Source organism: Nesoenas mayeri (genome assembly GCF_963082525.1).
Source record: "Nesoenas mayeri genome assembly, chromosome: 1".
Taxonomy (NCBI): Eukaryota; Metazoa; Chordata; class Aves; order Columbiformes; family Columbidae; genus Nesoenas; species Nesoenas mayeri.
The window spans coordinates 152419848-152430309 of NC_137541.1; the positions used below are offsets into that span (position 1 = coordinate 152419848).

General features: G+C 47.0%; 1 protein-coding gene across 6 annotated transcripts in view; it reads right to left on the reverse strand.

Annotated features, from left to right (window-relative positions):
* The window catches only part of NAXD (NAD(P)HX dehydratase), a 52901-nt gene extending 43168 nt beyond the window's left edge, over nucleotides 1-9733 (reverse strand). The window contains exons 1-5 of one of the 6 annotated variants that reach the window (XM_080356441.1): nucleotides 9631-9733; nucleotides 7434-8291; nucleotides 5794-6165; nucleotides 2218-2368; nucleotides 879-924 (exon numbers count right to left, since the gene is read on the reverse strand). In XM_080356441.1, the coding sequence (XP_080212567.1) occupies nucleotides 879-924; nucleotides 2218-2368; nucleotides 5794-6165; nucleotides 7434-7992 (1128 nt within the window). In that variant the 5' untranslated portion in view covers nucleotides 7993-8291; nucleotides 9631-9733. The other 5 variants (XM_080356440.1, XM_080356442.1, XM_080356443.1 and 2 more) reach the window with 5 other exon arrangements.
* Between the last annotated feature and the right edge of the window lie 729 nt (nucleotides 9734-10462).

Genomic DNA, 10462 nt, shown 5'->3' on the forward strand with positions numbered 1-10462 from the left:
TAGCCTCAGGCTTATGGTATCAACTCAAAATATCAGGCATACATATAAAAATTATGTAAGCGGCGACCAGAAAGCCTGACCTTGTAACTGCCTTGTATATTGAAATTTCCCAAGGTTAAGAAAGTGTCTCCTCTGCTTTCCTACTACACATTTAACATTTCAATCTACTAAGCAATGCAGAGATTTGATCCTACAACTCTTTATGTGCAGATGTAATGATCTGAGACCAAGTTACTTCAATAGAAGACCTCCTAGTATGCTACTGTATTTGCACACAGTGAACAGAAAGCGGAGTGGCCTTAGCATCTTATATAAGATCACTAAATAATATATTTCAGTTTTAAATCCTTAAAGGACTGCATCCTGCAGGGGTGGCCGGAATACCTGGGTTGGTTACCTACTTATTGAAACAAATCTTCAAAAAAAAAAAAAAAACCAACCCAAAAACATACACGACGAACTGAAAGTACTAACACGCTATATAGAGAGTACTGAAAAGTATATATACTATGTAAGTATGACTGTAGCACTGAAAGCATAAATGTAAACATTAATCTGAAGTTCTTCTATTGTTCTATAAAGTTTTGAAAATTCCTATCTTACTCTCTGATAAACTGTTCTCTCCCTGAAATTTTCTATTTTTTGACATATCTAACATTACCTTATATAGAGAAAATATTCACAGAAAACATAGCAAATGACATATATTTACAAAGTATTTACACAAATCCAGGACTAAGGGTTTTCTCTGTTAAATACAAGACCTTTTAGAACTCGAATTTCATGTGCAGCACAGAACAAATGCTTTTAAAAAAATGGCACTTGGCCAATATAAATGATGAAAAGTTCATTTTGGATTGATAAAGAAGAACACATACCACTTTGAGAGCTGTAATTGCAGCAAAATACGGTGCTCCAGTGTATCTAGAAGGGAATACAATTTAGATTAGGAAACACAGTCATGAGCGTAGATAATCTGGAAATCAGACTGCCATAATGAAATACCAAATTCAAAAGCAATTTTTTTTAAAAAAGCTTTCTCTTCTGTTTACCCTAAAAGACAGATAAAATCTTGCTATACCAAAGCCAATCTTAACTCTTGCTTTGATTTCAAAGACACAGGATTTCACCTGAGCCATCTGATTCTTTCATAGGAACTATAAAAATCCTACCATAAAAAAGCAAACTCTTCTCAGACAACCAACTTAAAAGTTTAGAGACAAAACAAAGAGTCAAGTACTGTCTGTGAGCCACATCTGGGATCTGTGACCAGGACCAATCGTATCTGGTTTTATATGCTTAGCTGAAGTGCCTAAACTGCAGTTCCAGTTGCCCTAAATTCTCTTTATGATGACTGGAGAGACAGATATGGCCAGAATCACCCTTCAGAGGTGCCTACTTCTGTGAAGAAGTGAGAACCTAAGTCCAACAGGAAAACTATCTCCTGACTACTCAGCCCCTCTGTAAGACAGCACCTTTTTGCCCTTTACAGAATGTTTGTTAATGGCAGATCTCCAACAGCAGATCTCTTTCACAGGAGAAAGATGCCACCTCTATTTCAAAAGGGAAAAATGAAAAACAGAAAGGTATAGTGGCTCATTCAAGGTATTGTGCAGATTACTGAATGTGGCCAAGAAAGAACAGAGTCCGTTTAATTTCTAGGCCAGTAAAGCATTTAACTGATTTACACTGTATCTCTTTTTACCCTGAAACATGCTATTTCTATTATTCCAAACATAACACCTGGTATTGACAGAATCTAGTAGACACTATCATTTATCAAAAAAAAAAGTGTGCAGTAAGAAAATATTCTATTCCTGATTTAAGAGACCCAGGTCCCAAGACACCAAAATATATTTTAAAAAAAATATCAGATGTACCACTGTCTTACTCTATTCTATTTATTCTATAACTTCATAATGCAATTGGAAAAGAATAATGCTGAAAGCAGAGTGAGTTTTGTGGTCAAAAAAGACAGAGACGGTAGACACAGACACATACAGCATTCTAAGTTTCAACCACATTCACTACCAAAATTTCGCAACACAACTGCAGGGAAGCAATTTCTTTCCTAAGCGTGCATGGTCATGATGATGGACTAGTAAAGCCCTCTGGAAAACAGTCATGTTTTAAATGTGAGTTTGAATAGCTTCTACAAGTACTTATGCTATTCTCAAACTCTCTCAGAAACAAAAATCAAATTTCTGTTTAACTTACTCTTGACATCCTCCAACAATGCCTATACGTCCGTCTTGACCTTTATGCTTTTTTCCCGTTAGAGGAGGGATAACATTGCGCACCAGTTGAAAAATATTCTCCATATCCTTTAGAGAGTGTGTTCTGTGCAGTGAAAACGATCTCTCTATAACTGAAAAGAAGAAAATAAGTATTACTTTAAAGTATGTTCTTTCTTAAATTACCATGAGCATTTCTTTTAAGCACTCATACTAAGAGAATCACTCAAAGATATACAAAGTGGCGTACTCCCAAAAAACAAATGCTATGTCACTTCGAGGCCTTTAAAACAGTGAGTAACTAGGGAAGGTGATCTTTTTAAAACTGAATGTAGGGTCTGATGCAGAGAATATTCCCACTGACTGCTCACAGTCCTTATTTAGGGCTCAGGTACAGAAAGAAACAACAGCCCAGAATAGTTATATGAACATTTTCTAACTAGAAATATCTTCTTAGTTCAGCCTGAAATCACTTCCATAATTAAGCTCAACTGAAATAGGTAGACTTAGTAAGGAAGAAACACATATAGACACAGAGCGAGCACGGAGTAACTGAAACCACATTTTAAGCGTATCCCCTACCTTATTTTTTGCTTCCCTTTAAAGACTCCCACCTCTCGGCAGAATCAGGGCCTATCTCTCTGCTTTTTTATTTTGGGAGGTCGTTACAAAGCATAATGAAAGTCTTTCTGCAAAACTATACTCCAACACACTAGATGCAAACATCACAAATATCACACAAAGATAATTTTTAGCTATAATACAAGTAAAGATCTCTGTTGCAAAGCTACATGTCAAAGTACATATTAAAACAACTTCGCACTCAGAAGGCTACATATTCAAATTACTGTTCCAAGACCATACAAATTTAGAAAAAAAAAGTATTTCAGCAAGTACGACTGAAGAGAATGATACCATTTACCTAACAAGGGACAAATTTTGAAGATCAGTATTTCTATCAACGATGTGCTAACTATAAATTGTAGTAAATACACTAGAAGACCGAGTTCTTATTTTTCAAGAACACTCCTCATTAACTGTACAATTCTGTTCAGAAAGGTGGCTTATTTGAACATGAGTATTAGTCTCCTAGACCGTAGCTATGCTTACTTTCTTCCTTACAGATCTTCTAAAAAGCTTTCAAGGAACTGCTATATGGTAACACATAATTATGTGAAAAATAACTCCCATAATACTCTTTATTTTCAGCTGTATAAAACTTAGTAATCTCACCCCCCAATTTCAAAATCTAAAAGAGAACAGGGAAGGAAGAAATAAAAAAAAAAAAAAAAAAAAAAAAGGAAAACCTGTTCCAGAAATTTTGGACATAATGGTGGAAAAAATGTAATAAAACAAAAAAAAATTTAAAATTCCACATGTCTGCATTATCAGCAGAAAGCATCTTTTTCTCTGTCTCCCACAGAACCTAAAGCTAAACCAGACACTAATCTCCAATAATAAAACACTTTAGTGTTCAATACTGATAAACACTCCTGGCCTTTTGCCTTTAAAATCCTTCTATAATACAGGCATCCCATTCCTACTGAGATACAAAAACAATCAAACAAAAAAAGTAAAAGGAAAAAATACCCTGCTTTGGATTATGGCCAAAATAGCACTGCAGTGACCCAGAGGAGAACAACACACTCATCTCCTCTGGAAATAGGGCAGATTATTTTCTTTAAATCACACTTCATACACTCACTGGTTTTCAGCTACACAAGAAATACACTTATCATACAGCTTGTAACCCTCAAAGTGCAATGTTATTAAGAAGGTCCTCTGTTTCTTTGTTGCTGTTTTTTGTTTGTATGTAAATATAAAGTGACTGCATAATACATGGAGAGAAAACAGAGAATTATGCAAAAAGCAATTCTTCATAGAGTCCCACTTACCTACAGAAACACTGGGGTATTTTTAGCCATAAACAACTGAAATCTTAACTCCTTAAAAGATGTGCTGCCTGAAGCGTTACTTTAGCATCTTTTTATATATGCTTTGTTACACCTTCACCAATTAAAAGATTAGAATCATGAGTTGCTCTGGCTACAGTTAAATACATAATGCATTTTTGCACAGTCTAGTATGATTATACACCTATATGATGAAGTCCAGCAATACAAACTGAACTCTGGTTTCAAGTCTCTAAAGGTAACGAAACTCTTTCCATTAAAAACCTTTCAGAAGTAACAGTAAAGCCCTGTAGGTATCATCACCCGAGCCTAGAACCTCAAATGATTTCCTAAGGGGTTTTCTAAAGCACTTCAGGTTTCCTTTTAAAGTAAAAACATTTAAAACACAGAATCCATATGCATACCTTAATTTATCTACAAAAGTCTGCTGCCATCAAGGAATGCTACCGATCAACTATCCAGTCAAGAAGAAACAGAACCAAGTCAGCCAGCCTAAACCCTCAACGGGTCCGACCATCCCAACCCCTGTGCATTTTACAGGAAAACCCAACATAGAACTGAAAAGGCTCCAGGATCCTCTCAGGAATCATAGAATGCCCTTTAGGATCTGGCATGCCGGACTGCTATTCAACAGTGAGGCTGGGTGGGTTTTTTTGGTGTGGGTTTTGGTGTTTTGTTTTTGTTTTTCCAAACCATGCTTTTTTTCTTCCAAGCCGTATGAAATCTGGAATTAAACCAGAACAAGACCTGTTTCGTTTCCATGCCGCAGACTACAACCACCGAGCCCCAAGCTGACTCCAGTTTCAGCACTGACAAAGTATCCCTGTTTTCCTCCTGCCCGTGCACTCTACCCTCCACGTACAAAGAGACCGTGATAAAGATAAATGACACGGAGCCACAGATCCCGAGAAGTCTGTTAATGAATGCTAATATCCGATTATCAGCTTCTGGCCCACACATAAGGTACAGAAAGAAAAGTCTGTGGATAAATACCCATTCTAGAGTTACTGCTTTGCCTTTTTCTTTAAAATAAATTCAGACAACCAAAGAATTTATAAAGGAACTGATGTGTAAGAAAAATATATGCTATTACATCTATTACAACATGGTATTTAAAAGATTCACAATTTCAGTTTAAATAAATTTATTTTAAAGAAGCTGGATTTCGACTTACTTCAGTGCAGGCAAAACTCCACTCTTTTCCCAACCCTGGAAAAACACACGCACAGCCTTAACTTCATATACAGGGTTAGGCCTGTTAACTTCAACAGCAGCAGAATTTCCGCTACAAGGTACCTAATGTTTCCAGATGGCTTTCAGCAAATGTGCTACTTGCCTTTTACATATAAAACTTCTCCTAACTTCACTTTACAGAGACATGAATGTGCAAAGAAGTCCCCAATGTTTATGTGGTCCAAAAGGTGTGATTTCGCTCATTAAAATTTCCTATAAGTAATGCATCTGTATTAAATAAGCAGGTGCAATGGTACGAATGATGTTTTAACTTCATTTTACATCAAACAAACACCTTCACCACAATATTAAATAATTCCAATTAGCTTTTATTTTCAAAAGCTACTTACTACCAGTGCTTTCACACAGAAGTTTAAAAAGATAGGTTTTATTTATGCTATATAAGGAAGTACCTATCGGTGGAGAAAGTGCTGCTGTCATAGCATTATAATTAAAGTTATCCCCATATGAACGATGGTTCGCCCTCTGAGGTGGACTTGCTGGTATAGATTGTGACCTTTGTGACACGGTAGAAGAAATTCCTGCCAACATCTGTCCCAACATCTGTAACATCTGGAGCTCTCGAGCATGCTCAGCTTCCCGACGCTTGTCCTCAATTTTGAGCCTCTGCTCTTCATATCTGTAAAATTTTTCTTCTGTATCCACACTCTGCTGCAGAAATTTTTCCATCATTTTATCCAATGTTAAATTTGCGTGGCGTTTTTTTGATCTTTTGGGCTGACTGAGAGGTGGGGTAATAGTTGGAGCATTGATTTCTTTAAAGCCTAAAAAGAAGAAGACAGACAATTACTTTTCTGAAGAAAAACAATTTTCTAAGAAGAAAGCAGCAAAAAAATCTCCCTATGAGATGCGCACCTAATGCATCACAAAGCTGTTACACTTTTTCAATGTGAACTGTAATTATTTCAGATATTTTTATTTCAGAGTACCAAAGCAACAGCACAAGCTTCTACAAAGGTATAAAGGTAACAGGAGAATCATATAGAGGCATCTTTTAATTGTTGTAGTACTAAACTTCAACAACAGAAGTCTTTTTGTTCTTTTAAAAGGTTTAAGTGAAGGCTATTAAATAGTATAGCCTCATTTGTGTATTGCAGGTAATTACATTAATCTAAATTGAGTTTCAGTCTGTTGGCATTCTGGATTTGCATTTCAAAAGAACATTAGTGTAAACAACTCTTTGATGAGGTTTATGTGTAAAAAGAAGGCTGGTTAAATGTCAACCAATTGGCTGATTCCTCAGTGATGTCAACTTCTGAAGACAGGTTCATGTTTGTATTAAAACCACGGCACTAATCTCGATTTAAAACAAACAAATAACACTGCCCCCCGCCCCCCAGCCCAAACCTCCACAACACAAATACAGAGCTGAGTGTTAAGAACGAGCAAGGAAAGGACAGGCTTTATCAAGGGGCTGTTTCTGTTCGCAAGCCCACTAAAGTTAGCAGCAGTGTTCCTGAAACACCTCAAGCAATTAATTATGTAAAACATCTCCCCCAGTACTCTGACCCATCTGCAACAATAAGCAGATTTTTCAGGTATTATCATCATCATCGTTTTAATACCGATAAACAAAACTGCACGCAGTCTGTAGCGAACAGGAAAATCCTCCAGCGACAAGGACGCCTGTTTTCTTGTATGGCGCTACCTGACACTTTGTCTCTGTGCTTTTTCCCCTTGGCTTCCCATTGATAAACACCGGTAAAACTCACTATGGTCTCCGTCCCCCAGCATCTCCTCCTACCCGGTTTACAGCATTTCCCACCTCTGAGCAGCCCGCTGCCCTTCCAGGCGGCGTTAGCGGTAGGTAAAAGCTCTCAGGGACGAGCAAGGTGCAGGGCGGGGTGGGGGACAGGGGCGGATTTCAGAGCCCAGAGGACGAGGCGGGAGAGAGCTGGGTAAGACAGAAGACACTAGAAGCACGCTAGCTGGAAAGAAGCACCGGCAGCTGGGCTGCGAGAGCCCGGGGTTGCCGCGCTGCCCGCGGGGCGAGGGGAAGACACCGGGCACCGGGAACCCGCAGGCTACTCACCGTCACCCGGCGGCACGGGGATGGCGAAGGAGGAGCACTCCACCTTGATGGGGTGGTCGGCGTAGGAGGAGCACTCCCCGGAGTCCTCGGTGAAGTTGTCGCGGGGGGACTCCAGCTCGGCGTCCTCGTCCAGCTCGGCGTCCACCTCCCGGCTGTTGTGCGGCGTGCCCGGCGTGGGCGGCCCGGCCAGCGGCCCCGCCGGCTGGGAGCCGTCGGGCGGCGGGGCCAGCGGCTCGGGGGCGCCGTCGGGCCCTCCCCGGCAGCTGAGGATCCGGTCCATCTCGTCGTAGTACTTGCATATCTTGCGGGCGTGCCCGTTCTTCTTCAGCCCGTCCCGGGCCTGGTAGTATTGGCGCTTGAGGCCCTTGATGCGGATGCGGCACTGCTCGGGGGTGCGCTCGAAGCCCAGCTCGGCCAGGCGGCAGGCCACGTCCCGGTACACATGGCTGTTCCGAAAGTTGCCGTCCAGCGCCGACTGCACGTCCGCCTCGCCCCAGATCTCCAGCAACGCCCGCGTCTCCAGGTCCGACCACAGGAAGCCCCGCGTGTTCGTGATCATCCTTGGCCGGCCGGGGTCACTGCAATGGCCGCGCACCGGGGAGGGAGAGGGAGGGAGGGGGAGAGCGAGGGAGGGAGGGAGGGACGGAGGGGGGCGGAGGAGGGCGCGGGGAGGAGGGAGGGGGGTTTAATGCCCGCACTTGGCTCTCCCAGGGGGCGCCTACGCCAGCCCCGGCCGCGGCAGCCGCGGTGCGGCGAGAAGCGGAGGGCAGCCTGGCCCCGGGCCCCGCATCCCAGCCCGGGCCGCTGCCGCTCGCACGCACACAAAACTTTCCAGGCGCCGCCTTGTGCTGCGAGCACCTGCAAAAAGGAGGGGAGTGCAAAAAAATAAAAACACTAAAAAAAAAAAAAAAAAAAAAAAAAAAGAACAAAACACCTTCCCCCCCCAACGGCTCGACCTTCTCAGAAAAAGGATGATAAATAAAAAATAAACAACGGGGATGCCGGCGCGGAACCGCGGCTCCCTCCCCCGGGGCAGGACACGCCGCCACCCCGCTGCCCAGCTCCGGCAATCATTCGTGCGCGGCCACGGCGGCCGCTCCCCCGCCTGGAGCTCCTCCGGGAGCGGCAGGACGACGGCGCTGACTGGACTTGGAGGCCCTGCTCATCACAGCGCACCTCCCCCCTTCCCTGCTCCCGCCCTCCCTCCCCGCCGCAATGGAGCGCGGTCCCACGCACACACAGGGCGCTGCAGCTCGGCGCACGGCGGCCGAGAACCCGCGGCCCCGCTCAGTGCCCTACCTCACCCCGGCACACCGCCGCGCTGTGCCGTGCCGTGCCGTGCCGCGCCAGCACGGGCAACACCACCCCTGCCCCCTCCCCAGGGCCGCCGTGTCACCCAGCCCCGGGGCGGGCAGCCGGGCTCCCGCACGCCCGCACTAGCGCACACCGGCACCGAGCGCTGCCTGCGGCGCGGGGGCCGCCACAAAAGCCCCCGCTGCGGCTGGTAGAGACGGCGCCTCCCGGCGGTCCCCGCTGGGTCAGGCAGCGCCTGCGAAGGTGCCGGTGGCCGGGTCTGTGTACGCTTCCCCCCCGCCCCGGACACCGCTTCCTAAGGCAGGTGAGCGGCCCTGCCGGTCCCCGCTGCAGGCGGGGGTGGGTCTCATTGTGTCGGGCCGCCCCCGGGCCCCGCTGCCGCCCACACGCCGCTCCGGCCGCTGCCTTTTCGCTTTGGTTTTGTTCAGAAACCGTTCTCCGGCGGGAGCGCCAGGCCCACCTCCCCGTCACGGGGGCCGCCACCGCCTCCCTCACACCCCGGCCAAGCCCCCGCAGCGGAGCCGCCGGCCGAGGCCCCCACCCTGCTGCCTTTCCTCGCGTGGCGAACACCCCCCCACCGACCAACCCCGCCGCCTGCCCACGGGCTCCCGTGGCCCCTCAGCAGCGGGCAAGCCCGCCGCCGCTCGGCGCCCACCCCGCCTCCCCTCAGAGGCAAACCCCGCCCCCTGCCAAGCTCCGGTGCGGAGATGTTTATACCTTCGTCACACCGCAGCCAGAGGGCCGCAGCGAAGGCCAGCGCAGCCAAGGCGCCGGCGGCGACAGCGCCCCGTCCCCACATCCTTCTGGGCCGGGGGAGCCGGCAAGGGGCTGCGGCTGCGGCCGGGCCGGCCCCGCAGCGCGCCGCTCCGCGCTGTCCTCTTACCTCGCCGCAGCGCGGGGCTCCCGACACCCGCCGCCAAGCGCGCAGGCAAGCGGCACACACAGCTCATCGGCGCGGCTTCCGGCTCCGCGCCGGGCAGGGCAGGCCTACGCGGGCGCGCCGGGCCGGCACCACTCCGCGCCTCCCCGCGGCGCGCCGCCGCCTGCCGCCTCCCCACACCCCCCCGGCGGCAGCCAATGGCGGCGCGGGCGGGCCGCGCTGAGGTAACGGCGGCGGCTGCCGGCTGCCGCGGAGGCGGACAGCAGCGCTGCGGCCTTCCCCGGCGGCTTCGGGCCTGGCGCCCGCGGGCCGCCCCCGCCGCTGGGTCTCGGGGAGCGGGGGCGAGCGCGCAAGGTGCGCGGTTGTGTGGCAGAGCCGGGCCCGGGACGGGAGAGGAAGGGGCAGAGGCGGGAGCGCCCGGCCTGGCCACAACGGCGCTTTTCCGCTGCCTTCCCGGCCCTTTTAATTTGCTGCAATTAAAAACTCGTCGGAATTGTCATTTATCGTTCCCAGCATTTAAAAGCTCTTCACATCCCGCACCTCCTTCGCCAGGGGTTTCTGAGCAAACCACTGATTTATGAGTGTGAGTCATTTCTAAGCTGCTATTTCTAGCTCAGATGCATCGTTTTAGAGCAGTATTCTTGTAATATTTTCTTTTACTCTAAAGCACACCAGAGGCGGTAGGAATATCAGCTGATGTTCACCTCTGGTCCTACGGCACCTACTTAATTGAGGCAATAAATCAAAATACAGCATCGCCCAGGAGAAACGAATGTGATTATATGCATGAGAAATCTGAAACATTAAAGCTCAAAACAGCTGTAATTTCTGCTCT